This window comes from Nannobrachium achirus, assembly GCF_963921795.1.
Source record: "Nannobrachium achirus genome assembly, chromosome: 1".
Taxonomy (NCBI): Eukaryota; Metazoa; Chordata; class Actinopteri; order Myctophiformes; family Myctophidae; genus Nannobrachium; species Nannobrachium achirus.
The window spans coordinates 22,976,889-22,997,696 of NC_137810.1; the positions used below are offsets into that span (position 1 = coordinate 22,976,889).

Consider the following 20,808-nt stretch of genomic DNA (forward strand, 5'->3'; position numbering starts at 1 on the left):
ACACGCGCACACACACATATACACACACACCCACACACACGCACACCCACACACACATATACACACACACCCACACACACATACACACACATTCATACTCCTGGCTCAGCAGTATTCGCCGAGCTGTTTTATGGAGCAGAAGCACTGCAATGCAGCAGCAGCAGCCAGCAGCCACTCTGCAGTCTGCTACCGGGCCTGGGTCGAGCACCTATCGAAGCATTGTTATTATCTAACTAATTAATCATCTACTTTAAATAACCAACCAAATCCTCCAGTAGGAGGCATGGGACTACATATTTATATTGCAAACTAACTATCATGTATAGCAATAATTAAATCTCCGGATCGGTCTGTGTGTCTGTCTTCCTAAGCAGTCAATACTTCACACGACAGAGGCTATTTGGCTCCAGTTGTGCGCAAGACCTCCCTAAATTTAGATGGCAATGTGGTGAGCATTTACTGAAGCGAGATTTACACCTCACTAAATTAAGCTGGGCTGCACCATACAAACTCTTACGTAGAGCTTAGTTGCTATTAAATATACACCTACCAACTTCTAGGCGTAACTGTTACGAACCTACACACTGCTAAGATCAAACTTAATAAAGGTGCACATTTGAGCTCTGCTCCTTATCCACACTATATAATCACCATAATAAACCAACCAATTATCACAGATTTTGAAACACTACATGATATGTGTATACATTTTTGGATGTATAGCTAACAAGCTAACATGCTGTGATAGCAATAGTATAAGGTTATTCTGTGTTACGTTTTTCTTTCTTTTTTTAACATAAATGCATTGACAGCACATTATAGAGGCCCCACTACAGATTAACTACATTTAACTACTATTAAATTCATCATTACTGATACAATTATTTATACTGTATGTATATGCAAAACAAATCAATACATTAATGGCAAAAAGTCAACTAAGTTTAATAAGTTGCTGTGGTCTACTGACGGTTATTTTTGGAAGTTCTGTTATTCCAATTCTGTTGATGCTGCAGTGACTTCTGTATTTACATTGTTTGTTGCTTCATAATCAGCTTTATGATAATGCTTTACTAGCTAAGACATTCCCAGTGTTTGAATGGTTTAAAACTAATTAAAGTTTTAATTACTATGATGAACTTTCTAAGGTCTTGGCTACTTGTTAAGGATTTACAATAGCTGGTGCCACCCCAGCAGTTATTGAAGACATCCATTTCTGATAATCCAGGTTTGGTACAGTCTGATAACTTCCAGTTAACGTTTTCAATGCTACAAGGATGCTTTAGGCAAATTGGACATCCTTAGTGTGCTATAGGAAACAGGACTGACACATCACAAGATGTTCTGCTCCAGTTCCCACTGAATATTCTCTAACCTGGGCTTGGTAAAGTCCACCTGGGTCACGGGGGGCGACTCCAACAAAGGAGGACCGGTTGGCTGGAGGTGTCCCAGGGGCCGAGTATGCTTGAGGATGGAGAAGATAGAGGTAGGGAGGCAGAGACAAGTCGAAGATAACCATTAAACCCATAATGCCTTATGTCACGGTGCTCAATCTCGTATTCATTCTCTTAAGAACCTAATTGGGATTAGAGGTAAAGTACGGTCAACATTTGCGTAATTTGTACGGCCAAATGTTAAATAGCTCTATATTCCGACAGCAACCATTGCTATAGAACTTTAACTTAGAAATTAAATAAAACATCGCTTACAACACATATATCTATAATTAAAATTTAGGCCTAACCTATAGAATAGGGCTAAATCAGAAATTAGCCTACAAAACAAATATGTTGCTACATACTGTACATGTACTGTAAGCCCCTCCCAAACAGCAAAATGTGTTCCCGGCCTGAATGGGTTAATAATTGTAACTACAATTTGAGTTTAATGCTCTAAGAACAGCAACTAAAAAGATCATAAAATACAGTGTCACACCTCACTCTCTGAATTGAGAACAAAATAACCCCAATGTAAACTTCACATTTGTATGTGTGAATGTGTATCTCACTGGGTGATGTGGGAGAGTGTGCCCCTCCGTCAGAGGAGGTGGTACTGGTCTTGGAGTCCACAGGCAGAGTTAGCCTGGGGAGGGAGGAGGGAGGTGCAGGGCCGGGCGGTGCCAGCATCTGAGAGGAGATGTAGTGACTGGGGACTTTAACCTGTCCACTGCCATTCAGCTGTTTGGAGAAAGCCACGCACGCACGCACGCGCGCACACACACACACACACACACACACACACACACAAACACACACACACACACACACACGGATGAGATATGGATGACCCAATCATTGAATCAATTCATGAATCACATTTATTTTATTATGTACGATAAAATGTAATGCAGTGGGGTCCTTACCATAAAAATTATTAATCAATTCAAAGAAAAGGAGAGGTGTACATTTTATATAATTTTTTATCGCTCCTACATCTGGCTTTGTTTGTCCCGTGTCTGTCCAGACTGTCATTGGTCAATTATTGGTGTCTGTTTGTATGGTGTCTGATTGTAATGAACTCATAATTATCACAGTTCCCTTCACACTGGGTGTGTTTTTTAATGGAACGAGAGAAAGTCACTAAGAAGGGAACCTCTGCATTTAAACCCGATTGATGCTATTCACAAAACCTAGTTTGATTGGTTATACTTACAGAGCTGGGAGTTTGATTGGCAGGGTCACAGGCCAATGAGACCAGGTCTTTGAGGGGGTCCTGGGTGAGGTGAGGAGGATAGCGGATCGCTCCATGAGGGAAGTAGGAGGAAGAGGGGAAATGCAGAGATGATGAGGGATGAGGACTCCGAGACAGACCTGGACATCGACAGAGATCAAATCAAACAAAATAAAAGAAAGATAATAAGAATAAAAATTGTACAAAAAAAACATGATTTTACTGTGTGGCTAAGGCTGATTGTTTACTGTATTTGTTTTTCGTTTAGAGTAGACAATTATTTTGACTCCATTTCTCCCCAATTTAGTCATTATGCCAATGAATTCCTCCCACTGTGTGAGGAACCCCCATGGGGAGGACGTAGAGCCTTTGTCCTACTCTTCCCGCTCAACATTCCTCGCCGCCCCAGCCTGTAGGAGTACATTCAGTGACCCTCCTCACCTGGCGTCCCTCCCCTGAACCAATTATGTTTGAAAAGACACTCAGCCAAACTGAGAGCACTGCGGCCCATGGTCTAGTACAGTACTTTACCCCAGCACCAGCCAAGTGCCCCGAGGCTGATTAGTTTAACTTTGTGCTACAAAAGAGAAACCAAAATGAGTATCGCTTAAAATGCAATTATGTTTTTGTGAGTTTTCTCATTATCTTGGTACAAATCCCAGGTACAAATCACCACAGTACACAATGCCAGACAACATTTCAGAGACATTCGACCTGTCAACCTCTGCCCATGGAAGATGAACAATGAACATACTGTATTCTGGTCAGGATATCCTGGTGTTCGTTTCTAGTATTGCAGTACTGTGTGTGTACGAACCACTGTGTACAGCTATGACAGGCCGATGGTGTTGGGTGAAGGAGCCCAGTCTGGGTGAGTCCTCCTGTGGAGAGGGACTGTCCATCTCTGCCTTCTTGACTGGAGGAGACAGACCTGGAAGCAGACACACAGAGACAAAACAATGTACTGCAAATCATCATGCTGTGCCTACTGTACATATTAGAAGTTGACCTAAGACAATTTACTAACTCTTGGCACTGGTCCTCATTGATATGCCATACACTGCGTACCACCAAAGTCAAATGTGATAAATGTGCATTAATTTACATTGATCGTAGAGGTTAATGTAAATTGTCCACATCTTGACCCACATTGATCTAAGCATGAAACATATTCTACTGATGCTCTAGTACTGGTTTCTCAAACTAAAAGCTCCGGCAGTTGGCACAATCCCAGCATGCATTGCCTTGATCAAAACCACGGCATGCTGGCAGGAATCATGGAGTGTCACTGATGTGTTCAGTCTTTTCAGCAGCAATCTTTTACACTAATAACATATCAATTAATCAACGAAGGTTTTGTTGTCTCCGCCAGGGTGGACCGCACATCTCTGTGTGTGTGTGTGTGTGTGTGTGTGTGTGTGTGTGTGTGTGTGTGTGTGTGTGTGTGTGTGTGTGTGTGTGTGTGTGTGTGTGTGTGTGTGTGTGTGTGTGTGTGTGTGTGTGTGTGTCCATCAGTCCGTCCGTCCGTCCGCCTCGGCATGACACTTGGCACGCACACTCCCAGTAGGTCAAGATATTATGTGATTCATATAGCCTACAGTAATAGGATATAACAGGCAGCTTCACACTTTGGCCTATAACTCTTGAAACATAGGTCATACGGTCAGAAAAGATTTTTCCTTGGATTCTGTGGATCATGATGAACTCTCCGTGCAGGCCACGACATTTAGCATTTTGTTCAAAACACACATTTTGCTACTACTCATGCAGATTTAATTTTATCCAAAGCTCACACAAATTGGTACACGTTATCTCTGGAGTCATGTGACCAAGATGTATCAGTCAGATCTTTCCTAATTCGATACCAATTGGCTATGACTGACTTCCAACATTTAGATAGATAGATAGATACCTTTATTATCCCAAGGGGGAAATTCAGCAAGTATTTGCGGGCCCTGGTAGGCAAACCAGCCTGGCGGAGACCTGTGCTCCGAGGAGCATATTTTTCTAGTTTTTAATTGTATTTTTTATTTAAGCTGCCTTGATACTGGTGGGAAGAAAAACAGAGTAAAGTGTGAATTTAAAGCAAGATTTGGGCTAAGCTATGCTCTGTGGAAATTACTTTAATGTCAACCTATGTTGCAGTAGTGTTGAGTCTTGAATCGTTTAATCTAAAAAGGAGGCTGAGGTAGCGTTACAGACCTCTAATGCAGAGTAATGGGCCAGAGCTAGTTTTACAGCAGGAGAACACTTAGCTAGCAGCTCTGGAATCATTTCTTTTCAAAAGGCTCTAGCAAATTCCAGTTCTGTGCCTGTCTTTTGAAGTGTGCCGTGAAATCATAAGGTTGAAATGGATACTGGCGGCTGGCGCCAAGCTTTTGAATTCATTTTGCATGATTTCCTGCCAGAATGGTGGTGTAAATAGATGCAACGTGTATCTTGTCACGTGACGTCTGTAGCCCTATGGGACTGGACCTAAAATGGGTTACGGGCCAATTTCTGGTGGAGCAGCACAAGAAAAAAAATACTTTTAATGAGTCTCCCCAGGTGTAGATCCCCATGTGTGTTAATGACCACAGTGAAAGGGTCATAGGCTAAACAAACATTACGAAAACACTAAGAACTTTGGCATTTAGAGTTTAAATAAAACAGATGGGTTACTGAAGTCATATGGTACTTTCCACAGCCACAGAACATTCCTCAGAACGCTCAAAAACGAACCAGACATATCTGATCATAGATCACAGCAGATCATAGTTTTGAGTAATCCCACAGAAGCTGACAAACTTGGAACGTTTAGTTACAAAGCCAGTTCATTTGTTCCTGAGTTTTGCCCTGGGTCTGGGTAGATGGGAAGCACCCTCTGACGTCAGCCCTCTCTACGCCATGGCACTCTTCTGGGAGACACAAAAGTCACATCAAACCAACCAAACACCGGACTGTTGTGGACAATCACCTCAGGCCAAGAATCAAGTGAAAGACGCATGGAGTGAGAATAGAAACTTACCTCCTTCCATGTCATCAGTCCAGTTCCTGGAGCTGCTGGCAGGGGAGGAGGGGGAGGGGTAATACTCTCCACCTGGGCTGTCTGCCTCCTCCTCCATGGAGCCTGACTTATGGCGTTTACTCCTGGAGACACAGAGACAACCAGAGACATGCAGTGGTGTAAAGTAACTAAGTACTGTACTGTAAAATGTTGAGGTATTTGTACTTTACTGCAGTATTTACAATTTACAATTTACACTTCATCTCAGAGCCAAATATTGTACTTTTATTCCACTACTGTACATTTATCTGAAAACTTTAGTTACTAGTTACTTTGTAGATAATGATTATTAATACAAATCATACATTAACCACTTCAGCCCTTTATACATTTTGGCCATTTGCCGATCTACAAGCTCACAATGCGTCGCGATGGGACGCATTGTGAGCTTGTAGATCTGCTATTTTCAGTTTTTTATACATTTGAAAACTTGCATAGTACTACTTTTACTTTTGTACTTTATGTAAATTTTTATACCAATACTTTTGTACTTTTACTCAAGTACATTTTGAATTCCAGACTTACTTGTGACATACTTGTGTGTGTGAGAGTAATTGAGTGAATGAGTGAGTGAGTGAGAGTGAGCGTGCGTGCATGCGTGCCTGTGTGCGTACCCGCTGGATGATGTGCTAGCCAAAGACCGTCTCAGGCTAACTGGCTGGTTGACCGACTGGTTGACTGATTGGTTGAGGTCATAGGCCAGATGACCCTGCAGCTCTCCCAGAGAAAAGCTAGGACCTGCCCCTGTTACAACTGGAGCTGAAGAGACAAGCAAATGCATGCACGCACACACACGCGCGCACACACACACACACACACACACACACACACACACACACACACACACACACACACACACACACACGCACGCGCACGCACGCACACACACACGCACACACACACACACACACACACACACACACACACACACGCACACGCACATACACATACTGATGATGAGTATGCAACTTTTTCACAGAACTGGGAGCTACACATGTCATCAGCAGAGCTAGAGACAGATAAACACACATTCACATGTGCACTATGTAATAGCATATGGTAAGCATATGGGTTGTGTCCGGGTAGCTCAGTTGGTAGAGCGCTTGCCTTTGAATTGCATGTATCCTGGTTTAATAGTGAACTCAGTGAATTAGCAGGGCGTCTTGGGTGGTAAGGATGTGCAAGTACTGGTGTTTAGGGCAGCAACAATCGATTATTTTCTTAGTGTTTATTCCATTGAGTCCTTTTTCAATTATTCGACTAGGCTGGAGGTCTTCAACAGGGGGTCCGGGACCCCTAGGGGGTCTTCAGAGTTACTACATGGGGTCCGCCAAATTATTGTGTGATCATGTTTGATCACTTGAACCCTAGCATCCATATTCTTAGTGGAACATTAGCCAAAAAATAGCAGATCTACAAGCTCACAACGCCTCGCACACAGATACACACAGATGATAGTGCTGTCAAGTCTAAACTGTATAAGAGATAATGTACATTTTTAATCTGCAACACAATTTTATACGATATGTAGTGGGCGTCCCTGCTTCATCTCTCTCAGAGCTAAGGGGTCCTTGGCCTGAAAACGTTGAAGACCCCTGGACTAGGCCTAATAGAGATGCACTTTTCTTTTGGATTCAAACTAATATTTTGTACAGTATATCAACAATTGGATTAACCTCTTAGGCGTTGTTTTATGGGTGTTAATGCACCCATAATTAGCACTGTACAGGATAACAACAGAAAGGAATATTACTTCTACCTGGGCCAAGAGAAGCTGTGTTGTGATTATGATGTACGAAACAACAGCGGCTGTAAAGTTAAGGGTTATGCCAGGATGAATGGTTACAGTACTTACTTCTAGAGACCTGGACCAGTTCGGTGACATTGAAAACTCCTGACGTCACAAAACTGTCCTGGAACTCTGGACCATCTAGAAAAACACAACAGTAGTAATTTACACGAGCGCCATGTGCCTGCGTGCGTGCATGCATGTGGGTGGGTGGATGGGTGTGTCAGAAAATTACTAAATTAGAGTCCGCACATTGTTGTTAGCTCCCACTGTTTGTAACGGGAGCGCGTCGCTGTTACTACATGTCATCTTTTCGACACCCGACCGATTCTAACCTTCACCCTAACCCTAACCTCCGTGGAGTGAGTCGCTAACCCTCCGGTCGAAATGATGGTCGTTCGAAAGAGCGCAATTTCCCCATTTGTAACAGATCAACGTTTCGATCAAAAAAGTATCTTCATCTTCTCAACCCCATCCTGATGAAGATCCTTCATCGAAATGTTGATCATCAATAAGAGTGGGAGCCTCAGACAAAAAAAGTGTGCGAACTGACTATTTTTATGCTATGCTGTTTGTCCTGCACCTATTCCCTAGAGTGGATGTTGCAATTTGTTGCATGCTCTACGTTCCTTATTACCATCTAGGGCAGGCCGATATAGACAAAATCAAATCAAATATTTTTGACCAAATGCCTCAATATTGTATGCCCATATATGTAGTTCCCTGATGTCATCAATATTAAGCCCATATCTAACAGGACTTCATATGGGAATGCCCATATATGGAGGCCACATCGGCCACATACCACACTAACAGAATCCATATATGGCCAAGACAGACGATATCTGTGTGGCTGGTTCTACAGACAGCGACCTCCATGTATAGGCATAAAAGGGATTGTATTTATGATCATAGATGTCATAGGACTTTCACATAATGAATAACTGAGTAAGCATGTTTGGGCTCTCACAGCATATCTCCATATACAGTACATGGATCTCCATATATGGGTACCAGGGGTCTACATATATGGGTAACTGGCCAGATGGCAGACATGGCGTGACCTCACCTTGCCCTTTAGGGCTTGCGTCTTACTAGTAATATCGTAGAGACGATTGTTATTTCTTTTTTTAATTGTTCGAAAATGTTCAATAGCGCAAATAGCAGATCTTGTTCAGAATTGTTTATTTTATTGTATTAATTTAAGTATAAAATAGGGTTTAAGTGATTAAAACCAGGACGTAAGTGAAGCCGTATCATGTATTACAATAGCCAAAGCCCCATGTCCTAATCATAACCCAACATATATAATATCAATATCCCCCTGCCCACTGCAGCCCTGTGATCATCTCACCCATGGTAGCGGTCCTGCTGTCATCCTGATCAGACCCCACTCCTGTTCGACTGGGACTGCTGCTCTGCTCTGCTTCTGAAGGGAAAGAGGAGCAAACAGAGAGCAACAGAGAGACAGACAGGGGACATTAATGAGCTTGTAGCTACAGTACAAGGAGATGAGGCTCAGTCACCAACAAATACACAATGAAATCCATCGTTTTAATTTTCATTTTAAGTTGATTTAACTCTGAAAGTATACAAATGTAATCCAATGTTGCCAACATTTTAATCACATATTTTTTCATCATTACAAACTGTAATGGTAATGTGCTACTCCTCAACCATGCCCGACATAATCTCTTATGATTGTTACTGTTGCTATGTCATTTTCTGTTGTTTCTGAGGAAAGAATATTCTTTTGGAGCAAATTGTTTTTTTCTTTCTTTTTTCTTCTTTTTTGTTCTTTTTTGGAATTGTGTTTTTTGGCAGGAGCATCGAGTGCAGAGGAGTTAACTGCTGGCAGACTATTCAAACTGCCCCCACCCCCCAGTTTTCCTTATACAATCTCTCTGTCATTCTCTCTCTCTCTCTCTCTCTCTCTCTCTCTCTCTCTCTCTCTCTCTCTCTCTCTCTCTCTCTCTCTCTTCCTCCATTTCTCTCTCTCTCCCTCTCTCTCTCTCTCTCTCTTGGCCACAGAACCTGGGTGCCAAGAACTAAAGCTGCTGTTGGCACAGAGGTACTGACTCAGAGAAAGAAACAGAGACAGCGACAAAAACAGAGTAGTGAGAGAGGAAAGAGAAAGAAAACACAGATGGAGACAGAGAAATGACTGACAGACAAAGGCAAAAAGAATCAGAGAACGAAGCTTTTTCAGTGTAGATTCTCCGCGATACGACAAGAGAAAAGTAGAAACAAGAGAAATCTTGTAGCGATTAAACATTTTCTAACTCTAACATCATGTGTAATTTTTTTCAATGAACACTCTTAGAACAAATAGAAAAGACGACCATGAAAAGCCCAATGATGTCCAAATCATATAGCTGTACTTTGTTAATTTAATATTCTCAACATTCATAAAATGTTCCATTTTCAACACATCTGACTGCAATTTCAGACAGATAGATCTCCCTTTGCTTCTCAACACGGCATGCTTATGTTGGAGACATATCACAGAGATATCTGCATACCACATGTTACTTTAATGAGTTATGCTGATAATAACAGTCCCAAACTTCAGTTAATACTGTGTTGACCAAATCACAAGGTTTTCCAAATTATCCAGAAACTTAAAATAGTCAAATTATAGGCAAATAACAAAATGCTCTCTATTTCAATTTTAAGCATTATAGAAATAATTATAAGAAACACAGGGGAAATGATTGTGGTTGTTACCATGTTTTAGTATGAAAACCAGCATCTTTAATTTAACCATGCATCATAACATCATAATTTGTAACAAACTAAACCGCTTGAAAATCGGTTTAAGATTCACAGAGTTGTGATGATTGTAACTGTGGATATAGCTACAGTAGCTCATGCCTCAATAGACACACACTTGAATGTGCAGCTGTATCTACATGTCTATGGTCTATTGGTCTTGGGTGCAGCATGCAGGTAGGGTACAGCCAGGTAACAAGCTAGCTTCTACTGTATGTCTTGTGGATGTACAACTTATAACGGGCCGGAGTCAATAAGCAAAACTCTGTGTGAAGAACATTTTTTAATCTACATTTTAGGACAGAATATACATTTAACTCACTAGTCACTAAGTATTTAATGTAATATTCACCTGGCTTGCTCAATGCTCATTTAATATCTTTGTATATATTTAGATTTTTATTCAAAGAAGATCTAGGACTACTGTATGCTATTGGGAGTGGTGGGGCGGCAACCTCTATTGGCCAGCCGCCAAGTGGTGTGTGGGCGTGCGTGTGTCCGTGGGTGCATGCGTGCGCACTTGCGTACATGCGTGTGCCCATGCGGGTGTGTGTCCATTTAAGTATACCTACAATATATGGATTTGTGATGATTTTGTACATTGTGATACTGAATGATAATGCACAACTAGCTTCTGCTTGTGTCAACCTGAAGCCTCAACATGCCTGAGGGGGAAATTGTAGCTTTCCACAATGCAGCAACTTTTCCTATTTAAAAATGTTGCATAACTTGTGTAAAATATATAACACCAACAACCCTTGCCAAATCAATAACACACAAACAATATTTTCAAACATTACGCAAGCGAAATAAAAAATCCTTGTCTCCTGTTCCATATTTTAATATTTAATACAAATCAATGTATGTATGTATGTATGTATTATAGTCGGTAGCAATGTACTGTAACTCTTATTTGTGTTACATATTTTATATAGTAACAAAACAAAAGATTTGTAAAACAACAACCATCCTTTCTAAAAAGATTTTCTAAAAAGATTCCAGGTTAGTATACTGTACATAATACAATCCTAGGTGTTAATTTATCAATTTCTAACAAGTGTACAAATATAACCGAATGGATCCTCACAATTTGGTTAGATTGGGTTACCCAGAGGCCATACTTAAATTAACACCCAGGATTTTACAAGTGAAGTAAGAACTGAGTGTTCAAACTGACCGTGTTCTATCCATTTATAGAACTGCAGATACTGTGGCTGAGGTCAAGTCCATCAATTCACAGAGTGGGCGTACTAGCTTTCAAATGCTGGACAATGCTTGCAGCAAGACAGCAGCCATATTCGCCTGATTGGAAAATAACCGAAACCCGATGGTGGTGGTCTTTGTGAGTTAATTGCGGTTTTTCCATTTACATTTTGAATTGGGTAAATTGCACATGAACTGACCCCCGGTCTTCTGAGAACAACAACAACAACAACAACACACGCGAATAAGGATAATGTGTTTTTAATGCTTACGTCTTGACAGTGTGTGGCTGGTGAGCTAGCGCTGCCTCTGAAACCACAATATTAAAACCAGAGCATTGACTCTGGGCTCTGGTTTGGTAGGAGGGTTTTTTATGCCCCAAATGACTGTTGGTACTGTTTATTCATTTCATATGGGGGGGGGGGGGGTGGAAGGCATTTGCTGTGGAGGCACCCAGGGGCGTCACAAGGGGGGAAACGTGGGACTGAGTTACTAGGGCCCAAGGTGGAGGGAGGGGCCTTAATTATTTTATACTTTAGCTATTGAAAAATAGCAGCTATAATCTCACAGCGCTGCAAGCTTGTATAGATCTGCTATATTTGAAAAGCCGTGAAAATGTGTGAAAATCTTTGAATATATGTATTTTTTAAACGAACATTTGTAACTCTAATTTTGCTTCTGGGGGGTCCCTGGAACTAAATATTTTGAGATGGGGGTCCGTTGCCAAATACATATCATTTTGGGGGTCCTTCACATGACAAGGTTTTGAGCACCACTGACATAGAAACATAGGTTTTTTAAAAAACCTTCAAAGACAAATGTTCCGATAATCTGGTTTCAGCTCGATATTGTGGTTTGTAGGAGCTGTATGAATCCCGGCTCAGCAATACGACACTGATGTACAATATAGTAGGAGCAGGCAGTGCAACGGCACTGTAAGACCCAGAGTTAAACGGATGCTGAGGATTTTAGAGTGCACACAGCACTGTGACCCGTGATGTCACGGGTCACAGTGCTGTGTGCACTCTAAAATCCTCAGCATCCGTTTAACTCTGGGTCTTACAGTGCCGTTGCACTGCCTGCTCCTACTATATTGTACATCAGTGTGTATTGCTGAGCCGGGATTCTACAGCTCCTACAAACCACAATATGAAAACCAGATGTGAACATGGCGTTCTCTTCCAGTTGTTTTTGGACTCGACTCACAGTCGTATTAAATATGTTTATACAAAAGTTTTCAACCGGCCAATGGGAAAGAGGCATCCGCGGCAGGATCGCCTGTAGCATCGAGAGCAACTCTGAGTTGAACCTTTAACAACATCAGCAACTCTTTAAAGATCCTCTCTACTACGCACCATTAATAGGGATATACCAGTAAGACTCCCTAATCGGGAGATAAGCGACCGTCAGGTCGCATACACAAACTTTAGAAAGCAAAGGTTGCCAATCAGGAGGGAATATGGGAAATGGGACAGATCCATGTTGATGACATGACTTTAGAGATAGTGTGTACCGCTTTGCGTGATTTTAGGACAAAATCTGTAGGAGCAGTGTCCAAAAATGTGTTTTGCAAGAATCGGACTCATGGTGGCGCTAGAAGAGGGCCATGTCAGAAATGAGGGGTAGAGGTTGTGGTTTGGCAGCCAAGGAGTGTGTGTGCAAAGGTTGGCATGGATAGGGCATAGGGGCAACGGTGGCGGGGATATGAGTAGGGCAAAAGTGTGACATGATGTGTGACGGACAGACTGACTGACAGACTGACAGACTGGCAGCCGGTGGAGGTTTTGATAGTAACCTGACGGTCGCAATTAAATGTGTTGGGAAAATATATATCAAAGCAATAAATTACTAAAAGTTATTCGCTATCTAGGATCCAGGATATGTTCCTTATCTTCTAATAAGGCAATTATGTCCACACTGTAAGCAAAAGATTCACTGGCAAATTTCACTGTAGTCTTATAAAACCCTTATTAAGATGTTTTTTTTCACATTCTTGCTTACGCTAAACAGTAAAATCCCTAAATCTGTTACAGTATGCTAAAAATACACAGCACTGAATGTGAGCATGAAGTCATTACTTTGTTCTTGAAAATCGGACTTTTTGGAGATCAAAGGATTACTTTGAGAGCATGGCATGTCCTCTATTTAGTGTCTCTATCAAAAGGCTTTAAAAGGTGCCAATTAGTTTAAAATCTGATCAGTCTAATGTAGTCATCTCATTCTCTGCTTTAGTACCACAAAAAGGCTTCTTCATTATATTTCACCTATAGCACTATCAGGATCGTTGGCAGCACTATTACCTACCCGTACAGATTTGAGGAAATTACATTTCATAAAACCTCATTTGTCGCAGGTTCCTGACCTCAAAATAATCATCAATTGGTAATAAAGTAAAGTATTTCCTCTCCACGAACTTTGGCTCCAAAATAAAAATAGAATGTGATGGTAACACATAATAACTTCTTACTTAATAACTTTCACTTAATAAGTAATTATAAGTTATTGGTTAATGATGAACTAATCACCGATCATACAAACAGAAAACGAAGGGCAAAGCCTTGTAGTGTTTAGTACCGAGCACTGGCTGGGTTATTGAGTGGCTGAAATAGGCTCGCTCTCCCTTTCTCTCTCAAGGATGCAATCTTATATTGCATCTACTCTTTTTACTTTTAATGCCAAAAACTGGATTGCGTACAGTACTGTGGGGGCGTTGATGAAAATAAAGCTCATCAAATGACTTTTCTCGTTTACAGTAACGATACTTCTCCCGTTGTGTGCGCGTATCTGCATGATTGTGACGTTGTGCAAAGTTGTGAATTGCAATGTTGAAACTGTGCATTATTGTGCAATTGAAACGTGTCTGAACAGTGTGGCCCATTTCCACGTTAGTTCTCGTCTATACTGGAAATGATCATAATGACTATTTCAAGTAGCGTTCGGATCTCAACCAATAGAACGTGTTTGGGGCCGCCACAACTTGCTCAACAACAGACACAGCAAAGCAGTGTTAATTCCGTTGACCAAGTTATTTCACTGACTAAAACTAAATTAAAATGTACTTATGATGGCTAAAACTATGACTAAATATATACTGACAAAGTTGTCATCAAATCAGAACTAATTTAAATGAAAATGTAAGGGAGGACTAGTGGACAAGAGATCCAGTAGAAAAACAAAAGAAAATAACGTCCGCAAACACCAATTTACAATGGCATTACAACGCCATCAAGGCCAGCCAAAATGAAACGTATAATATTTAATCAACTAAAACCATAGACTGTAAAAAAGATATGGACAGTGCGAAGCCATTGGTTTCTATGTGGCGAAAATGACGCTTTTTTTTGTCCCTTGTATGGGTGTCGCCATCATTGTTTGAATGGTACCCCAGGAATCAAAAGGAATGCTATTGGCTGCCAACGGTCACATGCAACCGCAGGGATACATGGGAGAATGTGGTCGGAGCCTCCCGAAATACAGTACACGAAGAAGAACACAGCCGGCTGGTATCAGTTTAGTTGGCCACGCACCCCGCAACTTTATCATCAATTTCAACATAAATGGGACCATATTTGCACAAAACACATATCATGGTAATTGAAAGGCAGTTTTTCACTAGCGATAGGAACCATAAAGTATTTATGACGATGTTTATTAAGGTTAGAAAATCATAGAGGAAAATTAACTCATTCAGAGCCCCAGACATTAACGGATTATAATGTCCAAAGTGCCTCCTTCAGGTCCCATTCACTTGCGTTGTCTTATTTTGAAGGCCAGAAGTCCACCGCACAATCACTTCCGGTCTGACGTCATCGGATCGTGCGCCGGAACCGATCCGTGTCCACGTGGAGTTGTGTAATGGCCGACCGGGAGCTTTTATAACTGTGTAACATAAGCGAGCATCTGCCTCCATCCTAGCTTCTAAAGTGTAGTTTTGAGATAATGGACATTAAAGATGAGATCCCCCGTCCACCTCAATGTTATGGATGGGACTATTTTGTGCTCGTGGAGCCGTGATGATGCGAAATCAGCGACGGATTTCGTCTCCGGACCGCCGGTCATTCTTCTCGGTAATGTACTCGCCGTTACAGTAATCTATTACTTTTCCCGAGATATCCCGTGAATGGCACTACAGATACTCGAGTACATTTCGCGAATCGCGAGACATCTCGCGAATGGCACTAGATGAGTTAATGGGGTCCAGTGGAGAAAAAATCTTTTTGGTACCTCGCGGGGAGAAAACAGCGCAACTAGCGGCCAATCATGGGATCTTTCTCTTCCGGGAAAGCTTCATGAATAATCCAGGCAACAACACCCCTGACTAAAACTAGACTAAAAATTTGAGAAGACTAAAATATAACTAAACTAAATCAAAATTTGCCGTCAAATACAGCAGCAAACTGATATTTGAGGTGTGAAAGACATTGCCGCTCTATTCACTGTTGCTTGCGGAATATCAGCAAAGTGATTCAGTCTCACTGAATCACTTTTCCTCGCTCGCTCACGTCACTGTAATGGGTGTAACCAGCGGAACTAACACTAGCAGTGACGTAATGTGAGTTTCCCGGGCCACAACAGGTCCTGACAGCTAAATAGAATGCTTTTCCCAATGCAGTACACTCGTATCACCATTACAGAAATAAACAATATGGATCAGATTTGTCGGTCTGTCACCCATACCCCCCAAAAACAAAAAACCTTTCAGATCTGGATGATTCACACCCCAGAATGATGTGGAAAAAAGCGCCATTTGCCAAAGATTTTCCCTTCTGCTCTCACTCTACCTCTGTCCTCTCTCTTCTCATGCTACAAAATGATATGCACGGAAAAACTAATTTCACCCACTTCTTTACACCTTGTGTAAAAGTGATTTGACAATAAAGCTGATAGTGATTCTGATTCTTCATTGAAGTACAGGGTGTGCTCCAGTATCTCTGGAGAACTGTTCTTCTTAGTACTGTCTGAGAGCAGCGATTACCTTGGGGAGTGGCTGAAGTGCAAGAGACCCTGTCAAACCTCTCCATTACCGTTGACAATACCAATATATTATAGACAGACTGCCAAGACTGTTTTATACTTCCTCAGTATCTCTGACCTTCTATGATATCAATAGAACTATTTCTGAGCACTGGGGACCTGAACAATGTGTTGCTTGTAATATCTACAATTCGATGCATCTGCATCTGAATAAGGGTGCAAATTTAGTTACTTTACCATTTGCTGTTATCCCTTCAAAGTGTGTATTATCTTACTCTTTACCCCTTCAGCACTAGGAGCATCTCTCCATGTGCTCTCAGGTCAGGGAGACTCCATCTTGATCTTTTTTTGTAGGTTGTCATCCCCACTAATCTTCTTCCACTTTTCTCCCCCCCCCCCCTCCCCCCTCCCTCTTCTCCTTTTCCTCCCAGTATAAATTAAAGCAGAGCAGTGGTTCTCAAACATTTTCCCGACGAGAACTCCAAAATGGATACATACAGTATTAAGTCATGAAATACCCCCATAAGGGAATATGTTTGTTGTTAGAGTAGATTAAGTACAGAATTGTGTAATTCTGTACGAGTGGTTCTCAATCTTTGACATTTCAAGGACCCCCATAACTCGGTGTCCAAATTGAATCAAATGGCGTCCCTATTTTGTGTAGGACAAATTTCAGCTTTGGAACCCCTGAAGCCACCTCAAGGACCCATGGGGTTCCTGGACTCCACTTTGTGAACCACTGCATTATAGTGGAGTATGCTTTCATCCATGTGGTGTGCATTAAGCTCCAGCCATGCAGACTGTCTGCTTGAGTGGCTGTGATATCTCTGTTTTCCTTCCATCCACTGTCACTCGCCTTGTGCCCCAAAGTCTCCCTCCTGCCCTCAATCCTTCTTCCGTAGGGAAACAGGCCAGGTTCAGGATTAAGTTACAGTTACATCCCATTATACACGTGTAAGAGAGAAATTGCTGGGTTTCAGCTCCTTGACATTGCCGCAGCAAGAGAAAATAACAATAGAAGTAGCTGTAGAAATAATGCTCAAAATATAATACCAGTTAGCTTACAGTTTTACAGGCTAAGTGGTTAACTTAACTTGCTGGTAGCCATGTTCATTTAGCAACCTTGCAAAAAATAGACCAAAAATATACTGAAATATAAAAATGGTGGAGTGGGTAATAAAAGAAAAAGGGGGAAACATTTTTCACAAGTGGACGTTGACCCACCTCAATAATAATAATATGGACAGTTCCCACTCCTTTAGGGCATTTTTGTCACAGTACATTTGCACATACAGTAAGTGAAATGTGTCCATCCTTTAAGTATTACGGGAGCCACTAATACATCTCCTAGGGAGCAATTAGAGATTACATGTCCTGCTCAGAGACACTTTGACACATACAGTAGGCTAGTGCCAGGAAGCGCACCGGGGACCCTCTGATTCCAAGAAACATTCAGCTGTGGCCACCCATAGCCAAATCAAGACCCAGGGGCCAGGGGGACGTTTTGCAGTCAAGGTTGTCAAGTTTGGGGCTAAAACATGAACAAACAAAAAGGGTCTCAACTCACGGGCTTGCGCATGGAGGTACAATTTACAATTTAGGCATTTAGCAGACGCTCTTAATCCAGATCAACATTAATACATCAAATTCATATAAATATCAATCTAGACAAAATAACGTAGGTAGATCAAGCACCTAATCAGTAAAAACTTCATATCTAACATATAATTAGAGAGAGAGGTCAGTCAGTCACAAAATGCATTATCTATTCACTCGCTTCAGCGACTGATCTCAAATTTAACATGGCATTGGTCATTAGCATTATACACACCGTGACGGAGCCCGAATTTCATTTTTCCCAAATTCTAGCGATTTCTTAGCGTTTCTTCACTCTATAGCTCTACAGCCTGTTGTCAGGGTTACGGTCCGTTCCTCCAGGCCATGGGATCTGTAGCCCTGGGCCCACACACACCTCTCTCACAGTTAGGAATGTTGCAGTCTCTCTCTCTCTCTCTCTCTCTCTCTCTCTCTCTCTCTCTCTCTCTCTCTCTCTCTCTCTCTCTCTCTCTCTCTCTCTGCATGGGTCACGCATGCAACGGGTGATGTGTGTCTCATCTTCCAACGGGTATAGAAAACTTATGTGGAGCAAATACATCCTCATACTTCTATTCACCTAATTTTGCTGTTAAATTATTTGTATCCATCATAAATATACACTCCTCCATGGGCTGCTCCTTACATTATGATGCTCCCACATATTCTCACGCACGCACCATGCAGTTACAGTTACTTTCCCCAAAACCCACACTCTGCACATATTTTGCAGCACATATATTCGAACGGGTAAGGTCTAGTAAAACCTAAATATGCTATCTAGCTTTCATGTATGCTATTCTTTCATGTATGGTCATTGAGGGTAGGCGAGTGCTACGGTAAGTGCTATGGGCTTAGGTGGAGTCTGAAGGCCACGGCGAAAGCTAGGGAGTGAGTCTGTTGTTCTAAGTGCGACAGGGAGTTTATTCCACTGTTTGGGGGCCAGGAGGGCGAATTGTCTAGGACGAGTGGATTTGCGAGGTTGTTTGGATTTGCGAGAGGTAGTTTGAAACATCACTGACGGAGACGCAAAAAGGACACTAATATGCATGCTTATAGGCCCATCGTGTCACCAATTGGCAGAAATGAGAATGTAAATCGCCTATGGCTCTAGCTTGGAATTTGTCCAAAATGACATGGAAAATATCTGCAACAGAAGGCTATTGTTTAACTTTCCCTATTACAGTTTTTCTCGATTGCTTTGAGTGAAACAGTGGTCCACTATAATCATTCATGACCATGACTTACTGGTTTTTGCAAAACACAAAGTAATTCCTCATTGCTTTCACACAAAATGCAAATATTAAGCACACTTTTGCAAACCAGTAAAGACAATTCCATACAAAAGCTACAAAAATCTAATAAAGTAAATGTCAAATAAAGTATTTGTGTCAGGCAGCTGATATAAATTGCTTCCATAATTGTGAATCTCGTCTGCATGTGTGTAAAACCTCTTTCCACATTCATTCAGCAATCAGTCCTACAAGCATAAAAGAGTCAACTGTGAGATGGTGTTTGCAAGAAAGAATGGAGCAAGAATAAGAGATCAAGGACAAGTACAAAGGAGAGTGGGCCCAGAGAGTAACTCAAAGGGGAAGACAAAGAGCCAATGTTTAAGATGAAATCTGTGTCACGGTTATTGATCATGTCATCAATCACAGCCTTTCAGTGAGAGAGGCTCTGCAGCAGGGCCAGCCCAACCTCAGGGGATCAACTGTGGCATCAATAGAGAGAATATTCAGGAATGAGAATCGGTGAGTGACTGCATGTACCTTACTGTATGTACTGTATATCGTCACTGTCGGGCAGAAACCTCGTATCTCCAAGTCTCAAATGTGTACGTCTTTTGGTAAAGCAAAGCCCCGCTTCATCATACAAGACTGTTGCACGAAACTAGTGAAAACAGCCGATCTACAAGCACACAACGCCTCGCATCGCGAGGCGCTGTGTGCTTGTAGATCTGCTGTTTTCACTAGTTTAGTACATTTTATAGATGATAAATACAAAACGAACGGTTTTGGAAATACAAGGTTTCCACCCGACAACGACGATAAGTAAAACAGTTTTTCCATTGTTTCCGATGTCCTCAAAACATCCTTTTATTCTCACAAATCTCTTGACAGAATTCCAAGACAACCCTGTGCTATTGACAGGGAGTAAAGCATTGAGCTATTAATAAAGAACTGTAGGAGGCATAGAAAATCCCCTGACATTAATTTCATTTAACTCACCCAGTGGTTTTGATGACAATAGAGCATGCGCATTAGAGTCCTTTATCCATCGTTCTTCACTATACTCAAACACATTGTGCGCCCAAGCTTACAGTACCAGAGTTGGCTACATGTCAACTTTTGCTTCAAGTAGCACACAAGATCACCACGTGCCACGATGGTTCATGGCCAAATACATATCAATATCAACCACTGCTTTTAGTGAACAAGCATACAGGCAGTGGTGTGGTAGAATGTTTACTTGCCTTTACATAATGTACGTATAACAAGTATGTCCGTAGTACTGTATATATACACATATAAAATACTGTATAATAAATTAAAAAAGAGGAACAATGGTTGTATATTCATAGCTGTAGTTAGAGTTTATTGGGCCATTGTGTAATGATTGATAGATGACAAGTTCTGTGAGAGACCAGCTATGCTGTTTAGGTAGACTTATTTGATTTTGTGACATGTATTCTATGTTTCGGGTGTCTTAGGGCATTTACCAAATGAAATGTGTCATTTTGCGTAACACGATTCAGGGA

The 20,808-nt window shown here is 41.5% G+C and overlaps 1 protein-coding gene across 5 annotated transcripts in view; it reads right to left on the minus strand.

The window, feature by feature from the left end:
• The window catches only part of nfic (nuclear factor I/C), a 58,401-nt gene that overhangs the window by 11,927 nt on the left and 25,666 nt on the right, over positions 1 to 20,808 (minus strand). For 2 of the 5 annotated variants that reach the window (XM_080721063.1, XM_080721066.1), the window contains exons 5-13: positions 8,860 to 8,934; positions 7,572 to 7,646; positions 6,331 to 6,475; positions 5,678 to 5,799; positions 5,475 to 5,567; positions 3,488 to 3,601; positions 2,653 to 2,810; positions 2,009 to 2,177; positions 1,376 to 1,464 (exon numbers count right to left, since the gene is read on the minus strand). In XM_080721063.1, coding sequence (XP_080577189.1) covers positions 1,376 to 1,464; positions 2,009 to 2,177; positions 2,653 to 2,810; positions 3,488 to 3,601; positions 5,475 to 5,567; positions 5,678 to 5,799; positions 6,331 to 6,475; positions 7,572 to 7,646; positions 8,860 to 8,934 — 1,040 coding nt within the window. The remainder of the gene's footprint in view (positions 1 to 1,375; positions 1,465 to 2,008; positions 2,178 to 2,652; positions 2,811 to 3,487; positions 3,602 to 5,474; positions 5,568 to 5,677; positions 5,800 to 6,330; positions 6,476 to 7,571; positions 7,647 to 8,859; positions 8,935 to 20,808) is intronic. The other 3 variants (XM_080721064.1, XM_080721065.1, XM_080721067.1) reach the window with 3 other exon arrangements.